The sequence below is a fragment of the Macaca fascicularis genome, chromosome 10 (assembly GCF_037993035.2).
Source record: "Macaca fascicularis isolate 582-1 chromosome 10, T2T-MFA8v1.1".
In the NCBI taxonomy this organism is placed as follows: domain Eukaryota; kingdom Metazoa; phylum Chordata; class Mammalia; order Primates; family Cercopithecidae; genus Macaca; species Macaca fascicularis.
The window spans coordinates 14,015,792-14,036,831 of NC_088384.1; the positions used below are offsets into that span (position 1 = coordinate 14,015,792).

Genomic DNA, 21,040 nt, shown 5'->3' on the forward strand with positions numbered 1-21,040 from the left:
GTGCCAGTGCAGTGCGGGGACAGGAAGTGCGGTCGCACCTCGCTTTTCCCGTAGAGGTGTTGCTGCAGCTACTGGCTGGGGGCTGGTGGCCCTGCAGTACTTCCCTACCACTGCCCCTCAGGTAGCTGCTGCCCAGGGCTGGCTCCACAGGAGAAGATAAATCTTGCATGAGCGTTCCTGTCCCTTGACCTTTACCCTGTTCTCTGTAGAACGGGGTAAAGGTCTTCTCCCTGCAGTCACCCTTGGCTCTGAATGAAGAGGGGGCAGCTGCATGGGGCTTGTAAGCGGCTTCAGGGAGGATGCTGGCTGCTGGGTTCACAAAGGGAGCTCACAACTGGGCCTCCTTTCCCCTCAGCTCTCCTTCTCCTTCAGCTCTCCCTCCACACTCCGGGTCCTCACTTCCCTTTCCTTGCTTATGAACGATGAGTTAGAGCAGCCCAGCAGCTCAGAGTGTGGCTTCAGGATCAGGGCCCAGCTCAAGTCCTGGAGTCCTTTCTGCACAAGTCACCCAGCCTTTCCTTTTCTGTTTTTTGGTGAGATGCAGCCTTGCTCTGTCACCCAGGCTGGAGTGCAGTGGCGCCATCTCAGCTCACTGTAACCTCCGCCTCCCCAGTTCAAGCAATTTTCCTGCCTCAGCCTCTCCAGTAGCTGGGATTACAAGCATGTGCCACCACGCCCAGCTAATTTTTTTTTTTTTTTTTTTTTTTTGAGATGGAGTCTTGGTCTGTTGCCCAGGCTGGAGTGCAGTGGCGTGATCTGGGCTCACTGCAAGCTCCGCCTCCCAGGTTCACGCCATTCTCCTGCCTCAGCCTCCCGAGCAGCTGGGACTACAGGCACCTGCCACCTCGCCTGGCTAATTTTTTTGTATTTTTTAGTAGAGACGGGGGTTTCACTGTGTTAGCCAGGATGGTCTTGATCTCCTGACCTTGTGATCTGCCCGTCTCGGCCTCCCAAAGTGCTGGGATTACAGGCTTGAGCCACCACGCCCGGCCTAATTTTGTATTTTTAATAGAGACGGGGTTTCACCATGTTGGCCAGGCTAGTTTCAAACTCCTGACCTCAAGTGATCCCTCCGCCTCGGCCTCCCAAAGTGCTGGGATTACAAGCGTGAGCCACCGCGCCTTTCTTCTTCTTTTTTTTTTTGAGACGGAGTCTCGCTCTGTCGCCCAGGCTGGAGTGCAGTGGCATGATCTCGGCTCACTGCAAGCTCCGCCACCTGGGTTCACGCCATTCTCCTGCCTCAGCCTCCTGAGTAACTGGGACTACAGGTGCCTGCCACCACGCCCGGCTAATTTTTTTGTATTTTTAGTAGAGATGGGGTTTCACCATGTTAGCCAGGATGGTCTCGATCTCCTGACCTCGTGATCCGCCGGCTTTGGCCTCCCAAAGTACTGGGATGACAGGTGTGAGCCCCCGCACCCGGCCTCCACCATGCCTTTCTGTGCTGCCATTTCCTCATCGCCGTGCAGTGGAGCTATTAACGGTGCCTGCCTGCGGAGACTGCGAGGGTCACCTAAGACAGGGCCACCTAAGACAGGGTCACCTAAGGCAGGACCACCTAAGACAGGGTCACCTAAGACAGGACCACCTAAGACAGGGTCACCTAAGGCAGGGCCACCTAACACAGGGTCACCTAAGACAGGACCACCTAACACATGACAGAATGCAGTAGTGGGCACCACCTAAGGGAGCACTCCTGGAACCCAGGCAGACCCCGCCCAGGACACCCCGGGCCCCCATAACTTCTTCAAGGCCTTCGGGTCTGGTTTTTGCTTCAGAACTGGCTCAGGAGACCACAGTCTGACTCTTGGCTTCCAACACATCCCTGAGGATTCCTTTGATGGGCCCTAACACTTCTGCTCTTCATCCCTTCAGTGGCTCTCAAGAGGAGGCTCTTCTGATCTCAGGTCTCGGATAGGGCTGCTGCCCTGAGAGCAGCTTGAAACCCAAACGTGGTTTGGGCAGCTGGGACCGCTTTGCTGCTTCCCCGGGGTGAGCCTGAGCCTGCCCGGGAGTAACAGCAGGCCTGGCCCTGGACCAACTTGGATCACCGAGTCCCTCATGCTCTGGCTAGTTTCTCTGGAGCCTCTGGGTGCTGTGGAACCCTCCCTTTCCTCTTGGTGGATGAAGAAACTGCTGAACTTTTGCCCAGACAGTTCCCAATTCCAGGCTCTAACCTGTTGCAGGGAAATCCCCTGGTTTCCCCCCAGGCTGCCAGAGCCTGAATGCTGGTTAGCTTATCTGAGGCTGGCTTAGAGGCTGCCAGCCTCACCCTCTGGCTGTGTGGCCTCGCACAAGCTCCTAACTTCCCCGAGCCTCAGTTTCCTCCGTTGTGAAGTGGGCCTAATGCTCATCCACGTGCCCCACAGGATTGACACCTGGGGTACATGGTGCTGGTATTCTGCTAGCTGTGAGTGCGCCCTGGGATCATGCCCCATCTGCTGCTGAGCCCGCCCTCCTCCAGGCCTGGCCCCTTCCTCACCCAGAGACATGAGCTCGTCGTCAAGCAGGGAAACTGAGGCACTGGGCTGCTTGGGGCTGGCCTGCTCGCCAGGGCGGGTGGGCATGGCTGGGTAGGTGGTGGCCGCAGGCGGGAGATCCAGGCCTGAGAGATCCAGCAGGGCTGAGGTGCTCCCTGGGGTGGGAAAGAAGAGGCTGGCAAGTCCTGGGTGTACACGTGTTTTTTGGAGCCCACGGGTTGCGGGGGAGCAGCACCTAACCCTGATGCTTTATCACCAGCCTCCTGCCTCTGGCCACACCAGCCCCTGCCTGGAAGCTGCTCAACAGGACCTCTCTTTGGCATATGTTGGTACTTCTGTCCAGAATGTATTTCCTTCTTAGCTCTACTGGGCAAACTGCTACCCATCCTTAAGGCCCTGCTGAAACTTGGCTGCTTCCGTGTGGCGCCTCCATCCCCACTTCTCCCTAACAGAACCAATTCTAACCCCTTTTGTGAACCCCCAAGGCTCCTATCTTACCCTTATTAGAACTGAGTCTGTAATGTTTACTTTCCTAAACCCCCTCCCACTTTCTGATAAATAAAGCCTCGGGGGTGTCATCCAGCCCTATACAACAGGTGCCAGATTTGTCAAAGAAAGCCTTCTTCTGACTGTCCTCACCAAACCCTCAGCTCCCCCCGCAGCATCCAGATTCTTCCCCCACAGCTGCAGGCTTGGCACAGACTTCACCCCCAGCTCCCTCACTGGGGCCTTCCCATCTTAAGGGGCCAGGGTCACCCTGGCAGTCATTCCAGCAGCTCTGAGAACAGCACACCACCCTGCACTCTCTGTGCCCCTCCAGCCTGATGGGTGCCCTCCCAGCTCTCCTGCCCCACTTTCTCACCAGGGATGGAGCCGGCTGTGGCATCACCGTTGACCTCCTCACCCCGCACCAGCTGCTTATATAGGTTGATCACCTGGGTGAGGTTGTCATTGGCCTGCAGGATCTCCGCTGGAACAGGCAGGAGGGGAGAGGCCAGGCTGAAGGACTGTGGGGGCCTCTGGGCGGCAGGAGACGAGGACCCCACATCCATCACAGCCTGTGTGTGAGCGGAAGGGGTAGGGGCAGGGGCAGGGGAACAGCCCATCTTGTCTGCTGAGGCTCTGGCCCTCCGCTACCTCCCTGGTCTCATCTCCCACCCTCCCCTCATTCGCTCCCTGCCATACTGTTTGGGCTGTCTTAACATACTGGGCCTGCTCCCGCCTCCAGGCCTCCACTCCAGCTGTGCTCTCTGGCTGTCCCGGATCTCTGCACAGCTTCATCCCTTATTGCCTTCAGGTCTTCACCCAAGGCTCACCTCAGGGCGGCCTGTCCTAAACCCCTCCTGCACTACCTCATCCCTTCCCTGCTTCCCTTCCTCCATGTCACTCACCACCGTGACAAACTGTCGGTGCTCATGGACTTGGTTATTGTCTGTCTCCTCTCGCTAAACTACCACAAGGAAGCTTTTGTCAACCTTTTTTTTTTTTTTTTTTAAAATACAAATATATTTGAAATAGAGACTGGGTCTATGTTGCCCAGGCTGGTCTTGAACTCCTGGCCTAAAGCAATCCTCCCACCTTGGCCTCCCAAAGTGCTGGGATTACAGGTGTGAACCACCGTACCCGGCCTTTTGCAAACTTTGGTCAGTGCCAGATTCCTGAGGGCCTAGAACAGTGCCTGGCACCAATGAGGCCCTCAGCAACACTGCCTGCCCGGGTGCCAGGGTGTGGGGCAATCTGGGCAGTGAGCCTTTTGGGTGGGGCTCCTGCTTAACGAGGGAGTGGATGGTACCCAGACCGCAGCCCAAGTGGCCTAGGTTGACACGTGGGCAGAGATCAAGGAAAAGAACCTGGTATGTGGCCCTGGCAGAAGCCTTCAGGCTCAGGTCTGGAATTGCCCAGGGCCGTGGGATGCACTCTTAGCTTCCATTCGCCCTCACCAGGGAGGAAGGTCTAGGGGTAGATGGCCCTCCGTCTCCCCCGGCTCTGCCACGGTTCTGCTCTGTGATCTGGGCAAGTCATTTTCCTCCCTTAGCCCCAGTTGTGAAAAGGGGATGGTTCTGCCTCCTGTGCAGCTGCAGGCAGTAAATGAGGTGCCTGTTAAGGGGGCTGGCCCACAGGGCCTCTCAACTGCGGGGCAGCCCCTCTGTGTCCTCAGAGTGGAAAAACCCAGGGTCGGTGCTGGAGAAGGGGGGCCCCCTGGTGGTGGCTCCTTCCAACTGCAGATACTTAGCAGGCCTGGGGGAGGTCGGGGCAGGAGATGGAGAGAGAGTGGGGGACCTGACCTCAGCACCTGCCCCGGGCTCACCTAAGGCCTCATCATTGTCCTCTGTGTCGCTGGCTAGTCGGAAGAGCGTGGGCCGCATCCGCTCACAGCGCTGGTACAGTTCCTGAGGGCAGCAGGGTGGGCGGGTCAGGGTCTGCGTGGGCTGTGGAGTGGGCGGGGAGTGGGGGAGTCAGGGAGGCAGGTGCACCTTCATGAGGTCCTCGCTGCTGCCGGCTGCTGTGCCGCCCTGGCTGTGGCTCATCACCATCTCTGTGAGCAGTTTCACATTGTTGTTCACCTCCTCGATGGCATTCACCCGCTTCGAGATCTTCTCCATCCGCTTCTGGTCCTGGGGACACATTGGCCAAGGGCCCCTGAGAACCTTTGGCCTGGACAAGGCACCGCCCCCTGCCACTTGAGAGAGTGTGTGCTGGGATCTGGGTTGACAGCTGGGTGACTGTGGGATCAGACTCCGGGTGGGGCTCTAGCAGGCCCTGCCAGAAGCCCCTCATGCCCAGGAAGGGCACTGTGGTCCAAGAAGCCCCCAGTGTCCAGGCCTCTGCACAAGCTCATCAGGATCTCCCAAGATGGCCCAGGAACCTGGGTTTCCAAGCCCCTCACCAGGTGCTTCTGAAGGCCCAGGGCCCTACACCTCCACTGTGGTTCTCAGTGACTCCTGCCCTCCTTGTGTTTGCCCTTTCAAAGGAGGTTCCTGTACTTTACAGTGGAAGGGGACCTCTGTGGTCATCAGGTACAGCCTAGAAACGAGCACGAAGACCCTTCCAGTGTTGGTGCCTGGCAGATGGGGGAGCCCGTGCCTTTAAAAGCTGCTGTCGGGAGTGGCCTGGCTTTCCCCTGCCCCTTTGCTTACTGTGCGTGCCCCTCCTTTGCAGAGTGAAAGGTGGCCTCATGCCATCCTCCCACCTTGGCCTCCAAAGTGCTGGGATTACAGACATGAGCCACCACATCCAGTTTTGAAACTTTTTGTTCAGCACTTTGGGAGTCTGAGATGGGAGGGACATTGAGTCCAGGAGTTCGAGACTAGCTTGGGCAACAAAGGGAGACGCTGTCTCTACAAAAAATAAAATTAGCTGGGTGTTGGAGCATGTGCCTTTGGTCCCAGCTACTCGGGAGGTTGAGGTGGGAGGATGGCTTGAGCCCAGGAGGTCAAGGCTGCAGTGAGCCATGATCGTGCCACTGCACTCCAGAATGAGATCCTGTCTCAATTAAAAAAAAAAGTTTCAGCAGGCACCCAGGCAACATATGTATATTTACTTAAAAATTAAACATTTGGCCATGCCTGTAATCCCAGCACTTTGGGAGGCCAAGGCAGGCAGATTGCTCGAGCCCAGGAGTTCCAGACCAGCCTGGGCAACATGGCAAAACCCCTTCTCCACAAAAAAGAGAATACAAAAATTATACAGGTGTGGTGGCACATGTATTTAGTGCCAGAGGCCTGGGAGGCTGAGGTAGGAGGACTGCTTGAGCCCAGGAGGTTGAGGCTGCAATGAGCCATGATCATGCCACTGTGCTCCCGCCTGGGCAAGAGAGTGAGTCCCTGTCTCAAAAGAAATCTCCTCATATACATACACATATACATACTTACATATATTTATGTATTTTTAAAAATACACTAAGGCCTAATTCGTTTCTAACTTTTGACAAAGAGGTAGCCAGCCTCCCAAAGGCCCATCCAGAGCAAGTCACCCAGGCTGCCAGGAATCCTTCCCTGCACACCCTGGTCGCCCAGCCATCAGCTTCTCTGCTGTGCCAGCCCTGGGTCACTGCAGGGCTCCTTCCACGTGAAGACACATACAGTCCCATCTCGGTGGCCCAGCTCAATACCCCCATCCCGCCTCCTCCCTGTGCTATAGGCTCAGCTGCTACCTCCTGCACCATCTCTTTGATGAGCTTATTGGCTGCGCGGAGGTCTTCGGGATGGGAGCTCTTCAGCAGGCGGGCCAGCATCTGCAGAGACAGAGGGATGTGACCGTGAGGGCAACACCTGGGCCAGGGGTCAGAAGACTGGAGTCACATGATGGCTCCCCGCTTCCTGCCTGTGGGACATGAATAAGTTACTTAAGCTCTCTGTGAAATGGTGAGAATTTATTGACATCTGATAGGGTGGCCACAGGCCAGTGGAGACACTGCGTGTAAGGTGCACATCACAGCGCCTGGCAGAAATAAGTAATCAACAAATGCTGCTCCTTATATCCCCATGGCTGAGAACCTTTCTGGGACAATGTACGAGAGCCTTAGCAGTAGATACCCTCCAGCGCTAGGGCTGGGACTGGGGAGAGGGGAGCTTTAACTTTAACCTCTTTATTTTAATCTTACCTCCTCCTGGGCTGTTTAATTTTTCACCCACAAGTTTTAATTTTATTAACATTAACAAAAAATTAGTAAAATTCTTATTGAAAAGGTCAAAATACGTAGAGATATGTAAACTCCTGATCAACCTATGAAATGCCCTCAAACAAACTCCAGGGACACTAGACACACTCCTATTTATTAAACGTGGGGATGCTGTATGGGACACACTCAGCACACATCAAGTGCCCAGTAAACAGCACCCACCATCCACAACGATGCCTGGGCTCACTGTGTGCCTCTGTTCCAACAGCTGATGCCAGAGCAGCTAGGGGCCAGAACCCATGGACCCCAACCTGGGCTTGGAGTCCCCAGTGTGCCTCCTTGGAGTCTCACCTTGGATTTCTCCTCATCTTCAAAGATCACATTCTTGGGCCGTGGAGGAGGAAGGGGAAAGGTAGTGTCATCTGGAAGCTTGGGGTCGGACTTCACAATTCCTGGATTAGATGAGTGTCAGAAAGGCTGTCAATATGTCCCAGGCCCAGGGGTAGGGGTGACACGGGGACGGGGGCAGGCAAGGGCAGGACAGAAGAGGGAGGTCAGTCTGTTGCCAGCACGCTGGCTCTGGACTCTTGGTGGCCTGGGCCTGCTCCTACCTACTCCATCAAAATTGCCTGGGGGAGATGGTTTGGGGACCCATATTTTGAGGCTACTCCCTGGAGACCACTCTTTGAGGGGAAGCTTGATTCGAACTCACCTTCTTTCCACCCAAGCTAGCCTCGGGCAGAGCACAGAAGGCCACACTAGCTGTATGTTCTCCAGGAGTTAAAGGACAGACCCATGACCTTGCTGGCTCAGAAGCCCCTGAAGCTGCTGGAGCCCCAGCTCATGGTGGGGGAGGGGAGGGCAGGCCCTGGTCACCCCCCCACCCTCTGTGTGCCTTACCCTGCTTCTTTAGCATCTGGTAGGCCTCTGCGATTTTCACCTCCTCGGGCAGGCCCACTGTCCAGCTGTAGAGGAGCTCCAAGATCTTGTTTTTCACCTTCTCCGATGTCCGAGAGCCCAGATACTTCAGGGACACAGTAGGGAGGCCTTTGATACTGCCCGGCCCCACTCACTTCAGCCTCAAGCCCTGTCCACACCCTACTGCCTCCCCAGGACTCGAGGCAGGACTCCCCAGGAAGCCCTCTGGCCTACAGGGTCCTCACAGCCCCACCCAACCAGCCTGAGGTAGACTGAGTTCACCTACTACCCCTGCCACTTATTAGCTGGGTCAGCCCTCAGTGTCTGTTTCCCCACCTGCTGGGTGGCACCATGGTGAGGATGCAGAACTGACATGAGGGACAGGCCTGCTCATGGTTGGCTCTGGGAACTTAGCCTTGACATCCCAGGAAGGAGGAGCCAGAGGCCTCCAGGCTGCCCAGGGAGGGGTGAGGGTGGAACTGGGAGGCCCTGGGCCTACTCCCCATTTCCTACCAGCAAACTGGGCTGGGGAAAGTGGCTCTCACACCAGAGTCCCCTCTTGGGAGGAGAATGGGAGGCCATATGGGCCATTCAGTAGCTCTGGTCAAAGGATGGGTCTGAGCAAAGAAGGGCCAAGGGGGTGGGCTGTCACTCAAACAGCTTGAGAAATGTTCACAGTAGGCCGGAGGCGGTGGCTCACGTCTGTAATCCCAGCACTGTGGGAGGCCAACGCGGGTGGATCATGAGGTCAGGAGTTCAAGACCAGCTGACCAATATGGTGAAACCCTGCCTCTACTGAAAATACAAAATTAGCTGGGCGTGGTGGTGGGCGCCTATAATTGCAGCTACTCGGGAGGATGAGGCAGGAGAACAGCTCAAATCCGGGAGGTGGAGGGTGCAGTGAGCTGAAATCGTGCCATTACACTCCAGCCTGGGTGACAAGAGTGAAACTCCTTGTCCAAAAAAAAAAAAAGTTTCTGGTAGGTAGGCCGGGCATGGTGGCTCATGCCTGTAGTTCCAGCACTTTGGGAGGCCACGGCAGGCGGATCACGGGGTCCGGAGTTCTAGACCAGCCTGGCCAACATGGTGAAACCCCATCTCTACTAAAAATATAAAAAATTAGCAGGGCATGGTGGCGTGCGCCTGTAATCCCAGCTACTTGGGAGGCTGAGGCAGGAGAATTGCTTGAACCCAGGAGGCGGAGGTTATGGTGAGCAGAGACCGTGCCACTGCACTCCAGCCTGGGTGACAAAGGAAGACTCTGTCTCCAAAAAACTTTAAAAAAAAGAAATGTTCACGGTCTGTGGGAAGATTCCTTGGGCTGAGCTGGGGATGATGGCCCATCTGGAGCCAGCAGGCTCCATCACTCAGGTCTGTGGCCTTGGATGCTGAGGTCCAGGGAGGGTGCTCTTGTGTGGTGGGGACAGGGAAACCTGCCAGAGACCAGGTAGGGTGCTATGGCCAAGTCCACAGGGAGTGATTTCAGGCCAGAGATCGCTGACACATACAGCCATCTGTCGGCTGTACGTATTCCCTGGGATCATTTCTCCCTAAGCACCGGGCAGTTCCATGGCTGCCCCGCCCCTGGCCAGCCTGGAAACACTCCTCTGAGACCCCAGGCTGTCCCAGAATCAAGTATGAGGGGATCTGTGTTTGTCCTATGTCTGAGTTCTAATGGGGGGCTGAGGTGACACCCCAGCAGGAGGCTCCCTGGAAAAGTCGCTCCACAGTCTGAAGGTCCCCTTTCCTCTCCCCACATCTGATAGGGCAAGTCTGAGTTTGGGCTGGGGGCACCAACCTTGGGAGACACGACCTTGATGAGCTCGTTGAGAAAGCGGAACTTGCCCACTTCGTCGTGGAACCGCTTGCCGCAGCTCTTCATGCATGTTTCCAGCACCTGTGCAGGGATGGGGGATGGGAGGGGACGCCCAGGAGCATCAGAGGCCACAGCCTCCCTCCCAAGCCTTGGCCAGGGGCCAGAAGCCCATGGGTGGGCATTCAGAAGGGAGGGAACGGCTTGTGAGGATGGAAGATTCTGAGTCACAGCGGCCTCTGGGATTGATCATCACCCCCTTGGGAGATAGGGTCAGGTGACCTGCAGTGCCCAGCAATGCCCAACCTGTAGCGATGCTCTAGTCCCGTTCATAGCTTAGGCCCCACATCTGAGTACCAACTGTACATTATTTTCTTACTATTTTTCCTTTTTTTTTTTGAGACAGAGTTTTACTCTTGTTGTCCAGGCTGGAATGCAATGGCATGATCTCGGCTCACTGTAACATCTGCCTCCTGAGTTCAAGTGATTCTCCTGCCTCAGCCTCCCGAGTGGCTGAGATTATAGGCACCCGCCACCACTCCTGTCTAATTTTGTATTTTTAGTAGACACGGGGTTTCTCCATGTTGGTCAGGCTGATCTCGAACTCCTGACCTCAGGTGATCCACCCGCCTCGGCCTCCCAAAGTGCTGGTATTACAGGCGTGAGCCACTGTGCCTGGCCTATTTTTCCTTTTTTAAAAAAACCTTATATGAGCAACATCTACCTTGGCCTCATCCTAAGGTATATCTATGAAATCATAGGACTAGTTATACTCAAGAAAAAATGTTAAAACAAATATATAACAATAACGATTATTATTTAGAGACAGGGTCTCACTCTGTTGTCCAGGCTGGAGTACAGTGGCACAATCATAGCTCACTGTAGCTTTGAACTCCTTGCCTCAGGCAAGCCTCCTGCCTTTGCCTCCCAAAGTGCTGAAATTACAGGTATAAGCCACTGCACCCAATTAAACACATAAGTACTAAAAGAGAAACTGTTGGCTGGGCGCGGTGGCTTAAACCTGTAATCCCAGCACTTTGGGAGGCAGAGACGGGTGGATCACGAGGTCAAGAGATCGAGACCATCCTGGCTAACACTGTGAAACCCCGTCTCTACTAAAAAAAATACAAAAAACTAGCTGGGCGAGGTGGCGGGTGCCTGTAGTCCCAGCTACTAGGGAGGCTGAGGCAGGAGAAAGGCGTGAACCCAGGAGGAGGAGCTTGCAGTGAGCCAAAATCGCGCCACTGCATTCCAGCCTGGGCGAGAGTAAGACTCCACGTCAAAAAAAAAAAAAAAAAAAGAGAGAAACTGTTTCTCTACCACCACTTAAAATCAGCTTTGCTTTATGGTGGGTTGGTATGTGGCCCATGCTGGAGGCCACAGACGTACACCCCTCTCTCCTCTGCTATTGAACAGATGCGAAACCTCAGGCCTGAGCCCAAGCGCCACCCCTTAGCTTTACAAACGTGCAGATCTCTGGATGCAGATACTCCAGGAGTGTGGCCTTGGCAGGTCTGGGTGGAGCCCTGATTCCATGTGTTAAATACGCTTCCTTGAAAGGCAGCCGATGTGCAGCTGAAGCAAGGAACCCCTGGACCAGATGACCGTAGAGGGCCTTTGCTCAGCAAGAGGCCTATGTGTATGCATGCTGCGGTGGGAGGCCAGCCTGCTGGCTGTGGTGGGACCCTTGGGGCGGGCCCGGACCTCTATCCTGGGCCATCTTAGCACAACTCTCTTGGGCTCTGAAGAGCCTTATGGACCCCAAGAACTTCAGTCTTGGCCTCCCTTGGTGTCATCACATGGCCGGGGACGGATGGTGGTCTCTCCCCTTCTCACCGTCAAGGCCTGGATCGCCTCCCACTCCTGCGGGGACTGGATCTTGTGGGCCAGCAGTCGGGTGGCGAGTGGAGGCCTGGGTGGGAGGAACAACACAGAGCCAGAGTCGCCATGGAGTCCCGGTCACCCTAGGGGAGGGCCGTGACCCCAGCCCGCCGGGACTGCAGCCCTCCTCCAAGGAGCCCTGGTCACCCTAGGGGAGGGTCACCACTCCAGCCTGCCGCTGAGACTGCGGCCCTCCAAGGTTTCTGCAGGCATATGCAAAGGCCCAGCTCCCCCTCCAGATCAGATACGGCCTGGGATTGTGGCAAGGCGGGGCCAGGCAGAGAGTGCAGGCGGGGACCTTCAAAAGGTGTGAGCTCAGCTCCTGGGCTGGCCTAAGAACTCTGACGTGTCACGTCCTTGGCTTGGCTTGCCATAGAAACAAGTACAATATGCCACGAGAGACGGGCTGACACAGTTCCCCAGGAACTCAAGATGGCAAAGGATGTTCTGTTGTGGCAAATCAGAGCAGCTTCATGGTGGAGGTGGTGACATTCATCTACCAGACTGTAAAAGACCCATTGCCATCGACGGTAAGAGCTCACATGTGCTGAACTGGTCACGTGTGAGGAGGCTCACATGCACTTTCCTGCCTAAGCTGCATAAGGCAGGCAGCACTGTCATTCCCACCTCACCGTGGGAAGTTCCTTCAAGTGTGAAGAAACTGACTCTCGGAGACAACCACTCACCCAAGGTTGCTCAGCTAAGAGAGGGGACGGGACTCATACCCAAGCAACATGACTCCAAAGCACACACATACCACTGTCTGTGGTCCCGAAACTTTAGTATCACCAAGGGAGGCCACTAAGAATGTCCACTTCCGGCCAGGCGCGGTGGCTCACGCCTGTAATCCCAGCACTTTGGGAGGCCGAGGCGGGCAGATCATGAGGTCAGGAGATCGAGACCATCCTGGCTAACACGGTGAAACCTCGTCTCTACTAAAACATACAAAAAAATTAGCCAGGCATGGTGGCGGGTGCCTGTAGTCCCAGCTGCTCGGGAGCCTGAGACAGAACGGCATGAACCTGGGAGGCACAGCTTGCAGTGAGCTGAGATGGCGCCACTGCACTCCAGCCTGGGCGACAGAGCAAGACTCTGTCTCAAAAAAAAAAAAAAAAAAAAAGACTGTCCACTCCCAACCCCTCACTGGAGAGTCGAGTCTGGGGGCAGCCCAAGAATGGGCATTTATTTTATTTATTTTTTTGAGATGGAGTCTCGCCCCGTCACCATACTGGAGTGCACTGGTGCAATCTCGACTCACTGCAACCTCGGCTTCCCGGGTTCAAGTGATTCTCCTGCCTCAGCCTCCCAAGTAGCTGAGACTACAGGCACATACCACCACACTCTGCTAATTTTTGTATTTTTAGTAGAGACGGGGTTTCACCGTGTTGGCCAGGATGGTCTCGATCTCTTGGCCTCATGATCCGCCCGCCTCAGCCTCTCACAGTGCTGGGATTATAGGCATGAGCCACCACGCCTGGCCTTATTTTTTATTATTTATTTATTTATTTTTTTTTTTTTGAGATTGAGTTTCACTTCATCGCCCAGGCTAAAGTGCAATGGCACGATCTCGGCTCACTGCAACCTCCACCTCCGGAATTCAAGTGATTCTCCTGCCTTAGCCTGCCAAGTAGCTGGGATTACAGGCAGGCACCACCATGCCCGACTAATTTTTTTTGTATTTTTAGTAGAGACAGGGTTTCTCCATGTTGGTAAGGCTGGTCTTGAACTCCCAACCTCAGGTAATCCGCCTGCCTTGGCCTCCCAAAGTGCTGGGATTATAGGCATGAGCCAACGCACCCGGCCTATCTATTTATTTATTTATTTATTTTGAGACGGAGTCTCTCTCTGTCGCCCAGGCTGGAGTGCAGTGGCGCGATCGCCACTCACTGCAAGCTCCGCCTCCCGGGTTCCTGCCATTCTCCTGCCTCAGCCTCCCGTGTAGCTGGGACTACAGGCACCGCCACCGCCCCCGGCTAATTTTTGTATTTTTAGTAGAAACAGGGTTTCACCGTGTTAGCCAGGATGGTCTTGATCTCCTGACCTCGTGATCCGCCCGTCTAGGCCTCCCAAAGTGCTGCGATTACAGGCATGAGCCACCGCACCCGGCCCTTTTTTAAAAAATTTTTTAAGAGATGAGGTCTTGCTATGTTGCCCAGGGTAGCCTCAAGGGATCCTCCCGCCTTGGCCTTCCCAGTAACTGAGATTACAGATGTGCGCCACCATGCCTGGCTAAGAATGTACATTTCTCACAAGTATTCTAGGTAATTCTTTGTTTTTTGAGACAGAATCTCATTCTGCTGCCCAGGCTGGAGGGCAGTGGCGCAATCTCGGCTCATTGCAATCTCTGTCTCTTGGGTTCAATCAATTCTCCTGCCTCAGCCTCCTGAGTAGCTGGGATTACAGGCATGCACCACTATGTCCAGCTAATTTTTGCATTTTTAGTAGAGACGGGGTGTCACCATGTTGACCAGGCTCGTCTCAAACTCCTAACCTCAAGTAATCCGCCCACCTCGGCCTTCCAAAGTGCTGGTACTATAGGCATGAGCCACTGTGCCTGGCCAACATTCTAGGTGATTCTAACACAGGAAGTTCTGGTTCTTCCTTGAGGAAAGGGCCTACTGGCCTCCTCCCAGTTGGGGAACACGCAGTTCTCCCTCTGGGGGGCCCTTCCCCACAAAGCACTGGCTGCGGGTCCAGCAGGCCTGGGTCTTACCAAGCTCAGGACTAGCATTTTCTCCCTGTGAGATGTGGGGGCAGATCTGAGTCCTCTGAGCCTTGATTTCTTTACCTGTTACATGGAACCAGCAAGGCCCACCCCAGAGAGTGACACCCAAACAGCATTCAGTACCAAGTGACCTTATCCTCATCACTTTGTGAGTATGTTCAGAATGAAAACCGGGTGTCCACCCACTCAGGCTTCTGTACCCGAGACTGGGTTCTGGAGAGTGCAGGGCAGTGCAAACAAGCGGGGCCGGCTACCTACCCCTCAAAGTCCTCGTTGAGCTGCTCGCAGAAGCCGTTGATGCTGGCCCAGTCAAGCTCCTTGTTCAGGGGATTCGTGGCTCTATCTGGAAGAGGAGAGCTGGGGTCACTGTGGCCTGGCAGTGGGATTCCTGCTCTTCCGCTCCTGACCCTGACAAAGGTGTGGTCAGGAGTGGGAGGGGAGTGCGACTGAGCACGTGGGAAAGCTCTCCCCTTGCCTTCCTGCCCAGACAGCCTCAAGACCTGAGCGCGGGTGTAAACAGACAGATGAGCACAGCTGCTCTCCTAAGGGCCCCACTTTTAGAGACTATGGTCAGGGCTCTTTCCCTCCTCCCCATTCCCCCCACCCCTGCAGCTGGACCCATCAGGCCAGCCCCATCTCCTCTGATTCTGCTGAGAACAGTGTCTCCATAATTCTCATGGAATTTATGCTCAGAGGAGATCCAGAAGTAAGGGAGAAAAAAATCAGAGTCCCGCCCTCAAGGAGCCGTGTAGCCGGGAAGTGTGCTAAGGGAAGCTAGGTTCTCAATAAAGTGTGACAGAGGGAAGCCAAGGAGCTGCAGAGACACAGGGGAGGGGACTCAGTTCAGTTTGGGGTTAGGGAGACTGCCTGGAAGAGGCAACACACAAGCAGGGGCCAGGAGTCACCCAGGCTGGAGCTGGTCCACCTCTGACCCGCACGTGGCTGCATGGGCAGGAAAGATGTGGGTAGCTGCATGAGGCAGAGAATGAGGGGCCTCAGTAAGGATTATGGGTCTTACCATCACAACAGGTTCAGAAAGCCTTCATTCCCTTGGGAGTGGCTCCGGTGTCCCCTTCCCTAATCCTCTACTCCTGCCCAGGGTAGCAGTGCTGGATCGGTTCTCTCATGTCCCCCAGCCTGCTACGGCACTGCATCCCAGCCACTCATGTCCACACCTGTCTCCCCTTGGCAAATGAATGAATGAATGAGCAGTCAGCTGAGGGCAGGCAAGGGGTGAGGTTCTGGGGAAGTCTGAATCCAGAAATGGGTAGTGGCAAGGAAAGAGGGCCAACAGGTCTACATGAAGTGGGTGTGAACACGACCGGACGGTCACCCCTTTAACCCCCAATACTGGTTAAACAACAATCTAGGTTACATGCTTCCCTGAACCTCGATTTCCCCATCTTGTAAAGTTGGAATGAAATATGGATTTTTTTTTTTTTTTTTTTGAGACAGAGTCTCGTGCTGTCGCCTAGGCTGGAGTGAGTGGTGCGATCTCAGCTCACTGCAAGCTCGGCCTCCCAGGTTCACGCCATTCTCCTGGATCAACCTCCCGAGTAGCTGGGACTACAGGTGCCCGCCACCACGCCCGGCTAATGTTTTTGTATTTTTAGTAGAGATGGGGTTTCACTATGTTAGCCAGGACGGTCTCGATCTCCTGACCTTGTGATCAGCCCACCCCGGCCTCCCAAAGTGTTGGGATTACTGGTGTGAGCCACCTGCTGGATTTTGTTTTTTTTTTTGAGAAGGAGTCTCCCTCTGTCGCCCAGGCTGGAGTAAAATGGCGAGATCTTGGCTCACTGCAATCTCTGCCTCCTGGGTTCAAGCGATTCTCCTGCTTCAGACTCCTAAGAGTAGCTGGGATTACAGGTGTCCACCACCATGCCTGGCTAATTTTTTTGTATTTTTGGTAGAGACAGGGTTTCACCATGTTGGTCAGGCTGGTCTCGAACTCCTGACCTCAAATGATCCACCCACTCGGCCACCCAAAGTGCTGGGATTACAGGCATGAGCCACTGCACCTGCTGAAATATGGATTTTGGATGACAAAATACTTTTTGCATGGGAAGGCCATGGGGACAGCCAGAGCCCGATCTTCATTTCTCCACACCCCACCTCTAACTATCACCCCTTCCCAGCCAGTTCTGCCCAAGCCTAAGCACTGAGCTGAGGGTGTGGAAGGACAGCCCAGGAGGCAGAACAGAGAAGGATGTGTGAACAGGAGGCTGGGGACTGACCCAGCATGTGACGCCTGCCCTGGGCCATATGTTATGGCAGGGGGCCCAAAGCCCTGGAATCCCAGTGGCTGGCAGCCATTCATCCAACTCAGATTTAAGTATTCTGGGTGCTGGGGCTCCAGCAGTGAACAGACAAAATCCTGCCCTCCTGAAGTTCACTGCCCAGCAAGAGAAACAATGAATACTGAGATTAACAAACCCAGCAGTACTGCAGACTGTTGCGAAATGTTACAGAGCAAAGCAAAGCAAGGAGAAGTGCAGAAAGCCTAGGGGGTGGGGGGCTGCTCTCCCAGAGGGCTCTCGGAGGACTCTGGAGCCCTTGGGAGCTGCTCTCTGGGAGGGCTCTCAGAGCTGAACTGAGATCAGAAGGATGAACGTTCTCTCTGGATCTAGATCTCTGTCCCAGGAGCTCCACAAGACCCTCCAGTCCTTCAGAAAAACGAAGCCCCTGGTGACCTCCTGGGGATACCACGAATATGACCCTCCCCACCCCAGGGGTAAGGGTAACTGTCTACTCTGCCTCCGAGTCCCCAAAAGCTGGGGAACACCAGTCTAAAGTTAGAGAATCACTGCCCAGGCTGTGACACCCAGCGGGAAGACCCTAAAACAGGAAGTCCTTCAAGTGTCAGAGACATGTGAGTGGGAGTGAGGTCAGAGAAGCTGATTCTGGACTGTTCCCGGGTCCGACGCCAGTGAAGAGGAAGCGCTGGCATCATGAGACATCATCTTTCTCCCCCTGCATCTGGCTGAAAGCCAGGGCCTCCAGGTCCAAGGAGATCCGACCGACCTCCTTGGCCCTTGGCCCCTGACCCTCGGCCCTCTTAATTCTATCTAAGGGCAATACCCTCCCTTGCAGCCAGTTGGGGAGAACACCTAGAGAGGGAGGGAGGTGTTTCACAACAGGGTAAGGCTCCACCCTGCCACTCTGGCAATAACATCATTTACCTCACCAGGCTGGGCGCAGTGGCTCACGCCTGTAATTCCAATACCTTGAGAGGCCGATGTGGGCGGATGAGTGGCTCACGTCTGTAATCCCAACACTTTGAGAGGCCGACGTGGGCGGATCACCTGAGGTCAGGAGTTCGAGATCGGCCTGGCCAACATGGTGAAAGCCCGTCTCTACTAAAAATACAAAAATAGCTGGGTGTGGTGGTGCACACCTGTAATCCCAGCTACTCAGGAGGCCGAGGCAGAAGAATCACTTGAACCCGGGAGGAGGAGGTTGCAGCAAGCCGAGATTGTGCCACTGTACTCCAGCCTGGGTGACAAGAGCGAAGACCTGTCTCAAAAAAAAAAAAAAAAAAAAAAAAGCCGGGCACGGTGGCTCACGCCTATAATCCCAGCACTTTGGGAGGCCGAGGCAGGTGGATCAGGAGGACAGGAGATCGAGACCATCCTGACTAACATGGTGAAACCCCGTCTCTACTAAAAATACAAAAAAAATTAGCTGGGTGTGGTGGCAGGCGCCTGTAGTCCCAGTTACTTGGGAGGCTGAGATAGAAGAATGGTGCGAACCCGGGAGGCGGAGCTTGCAGTGAGCTGAGATGGTGCCACTGCACTCCAGCCTGGATGACAGAGTGAGACTCCGTCTCAAAAAAAATAAAAAATAAAAATAAAAATAAATAAATAAATAAAGAAGCTACCTTTTACCTCCAGCCTCCACAAGGGAAGAGGGAAGATCTTACAATTCTCCTAGGACACAAAGGGGAAGGAAAGGAGAAAATTCCAGCCCCAATGTGTCAGGGCCCAGCCAAACCCAGGTATCTCTAACTTCTGCCTGGTTTTACACTCTCTGGACTCTCAGAAAACCTGCACTGTTGCTAAACCTGAGAATGTTTTGTATGACCCACAGCTCAAGTCCTGTGTCTGAGATCAGTGAGCCAGGGGCCCACCCATCCCCCCAGCCCAGTTGCTGCTGAGATCCAGGCGGACACTTGTGGCATTCACAACGGTCAAGGGCTGCTGAGTGCCCCTTTTCCACCCCCTGCCTCTCTGCTGGCCAGGATGACTCTCCAACATCCCCAGAGGTTTGGTTCTGGGGCCAACCTCATGGTTCAACTCTGCTCAAGCCTGCCTTAAAAGCGGCTGGCCATGACCCCAAGCCACGCTAGACAGTGGCCGGTGTGCCCGGGTCCAAGAGGCTTCCCTGAGGCCTTGGCAACGATGAGGCCCCAACAGCAGTTAAAGCCTTGGGAGACAGCCCTCACTAGACCAGGGAGAAGCCAGCCACGACTTTCAGGGGCAGAGTCCAGGAGCGGGGCTGTGACAGCGGGGGATCATCAGGGCTATGGGTTAAGGAGCTCAGGTGGAGGGGTCGGGGGCTAGGAAGCCTAAGCAATAGGAAGCTGTGTCTGAGGAGAAACAAGAAAAAAAGGGGTGTAGAGGCCTTTGAAGGAAGTTCAGCAAGAGCTGGGAAAGGCATCTTGGAGGCTGAGGGGCCAGGCTGAAGGTAGTGACAGGGAGCTTGGAGTTATTAATACTTCTGGAGTCTAAGACTCTTCCAAGCCTGTAGGGTGTGGGGGTTTCTCACTGTGTGGCCAGAGACTGGGACCTGCGGGAGGAATCAAAAGGGTCCTCCCTTCCAGGACGGGGTAATGAGCAAATGTGAGTAGTTGCGTGCTCCAGGAACGCCATGCAGGGCCAGAGAGTGGAGGATTCGGGGCCTGAGAACTGTAGGGTCCCTCCCTCCCGGGTGTGAGATGCAACCCCGGGGCACCGCTCGCGCGCTCCTTCCCCGGGCCGCTACTCCGCGAAGCAATGTGAGCCTGGGGGGTTGGGGCGCAGCTCACTCCCCCTCCCAGGGGTCGTGGCCCAGGGATCCGACAGGTGGGCGGCGCCCGCTCCAACCGCTGGACCGCGCAGAGGACCGGGTCCTCCATCACTCCAGGGTCTGAGGGGCCGACTGAGGACACCGCCCCTCCCGGGCCGGGGGCGGGGCGTGAGGAGGGGGCGCCCCGTACCCCGCCCCCACCGTGAAGGGGCCCGCCTCGTGCCCCCGGTTCCGGTTCCGGTTCCGGTCCGCGCCCCTCCCGGACACTCACTGATTCGCGCCTCCAGAGTCTCCGGCTCCATCGCGGGCTCCATCCGCCACCGGCCCCCAGCCTCGGCACCGCCCCCCCGCCCCCCCAGCTCTCGCGGGACCTCCTGGGCACCGCCCTCTGTCGATTAAAGGGGCAACGTCCGCACGGGCGCGCTTGGCACCATAGAGAGGCCAACGAGGTCGCCTAGAGCGTCACGTACTCGGCCAGCCCCTTCCGCAAGCGGTGTCTACGTCGCGGCTGGGACCAGCCGCCTGCCTTTCCGTTCCCGGCGCTCAGGCGGGAGGGGAAGCGGAGAGACTGGAGGGTAAGGGCAGCACCATGGAAACTCCAAGGGACGCTCTAACTCGTTCTGCGTCACGGAGATGTCTGTGACCGCCTCCGGAAGAATGCTCTGCAGGCATGTTGTTGAGGGGCTCTGAGGCCACTTCCGGAGCCCTGAGCGGGTACTTCCGCTCAGAGGCGAACGTGGGAAAGGCCCTTAAAAGGGCGATAAGGTACGTCGCTATGTACCTTGGCTGCTGTGAAAATGACGAAAATAAATCAGTTTCTTGAGTGCTTACAGTATTCTGGGCATTGTCCTAAGCACTATTTGTAATTAATCCATTTACTCCTGACTCCTTGCAACAAACCCACCAGATAATTCGGAGGCTGCAGAAGTGGCAGAGGCTGAACCCTGTGCCGTCTCCTCCATTCATCCAGTAAACGTTTAATGAGCTCTTTGCAAATGCAAAGCACAGGGCACGGGAGGAGATAGACAAGGCCAGATATTTATTACACAGTGTGATAGGGGAAGCCCACGGGGTAGTGGGAACAAAGGAGGGGGCTCCTCCCCCAAACTGGGGTGGGGTGGGTGGGAGTGTTGTCAGGGGAGGGGTCGTGTCAGGGGAGGTTTCAAGAGGAAGTGATACTGTATTTGGCTGAAAGTCGGATTTCTCCACGTAGAGCTGGTGCGAAAAGATATTCAGGGAGAAAAAGTAAGATGAAGGCCGAGGCGGGCGGATCACGAGGTCAGGAGATCGAAACCAACCTGGCTAACACAGTGAAACCCCGTCTCTACTAAAAAAAAAAAAAAAAATTAGCCGGGCGTGCCTGTATTTCTAGCTACTTAGAAGGCTGAGGCAGGAGAATCGCTTGAACCCGGGAGGTGAAAGTTGCAGTGAGCCGAGATTGCGTCACTGCACTCAGACTGGGCGACAGAGCAAGACTCCGTCCCCACCCCCGGCTCCCCAAAAAGTAGAATAAGTCCAGGGAATTGGAAGTATTTCAATACGGCTCCCAGATATCTGCAAATAGATATCTATTTGCAGGAGATATCTTGGAATTA

At 55.2% G+C, this 21,040-nt stretch overlaps 1 protein-coding gene across 4 annotated transcripts in view; it reads right to left on the reverse strand.

The window, feature by feature from the left end:
- The window catches only part of GGA1 (golgi associated, gamma adaptin ear containing, ARF binding protein 1), a 26,336-nt gene extending 6,553 nt beyond the window's left edge, over nucleotides 1-19,783 (reverse strand). For 2 of the 4 annotated variants that reach the window (XR_012418759.1, XM_005567350.4), the window contains exons 1-11: nucleotides 19,717-19,783; nucleotides 14,697-14,781; nucleotides 11,669-11,744; nucleotides 9,818-9,916; nucleotides 8,002-8,125; nucleotides 7,453-7,553; nucleotides 6,634-6,714; nucleotides 4,955-5,095; nucleotides 4,789-4,870; nucleotides 3,343-3,450; nucleotides 2,483-2,635 (exon numbers count right to left, since the gene is read on the reverse strand). Coding sequence is in view for 2 of the 4 variants with exons in the window: in XM_005567350.4 (XP_005567407.2) it covers nucleotides 2,483-2,635; nucleotides 3,343-3,450; nucleotides 4,789-4,870; nucleotides 4,955-5,095; nucleotides 6,634-6,714; nucleotides 7,453-7,553; nucleotides 8,002-8,125; nucleotides 9,818-9,916; nucleotides 11,669-11,744; nucleotides 14,697-14,781; nucleotides 19,717-19,759 (1,093 nt within the window). In the remaining 2 variants the exon portion in view is untranslated. Of the gene's footprint in view, nucleotides 1-1,120; nucleotides 1,514-1,588; nucleotides 2,636-3,342; nucleotides 3,451-4,788; nucleotides 4,871-4,954; nucleotides 5,096-6,633; nucleotides 6,715-7,452; nucleotides 7,554-8,001; nucleotides 8,126-9,817; nucleotides 9,917-11,668; nucleotides 11,745-14,696; nucleotides 14,847-19,716 lie in introns of those variants that run through there. The other 2 variants (XR_012418758.1, XM_045363678.2) reach the window with 2 other exon arrangements.
- Between the last annotated feature and the right edge of the window lie 1,257 nt (nucleotides 19,784-21,040).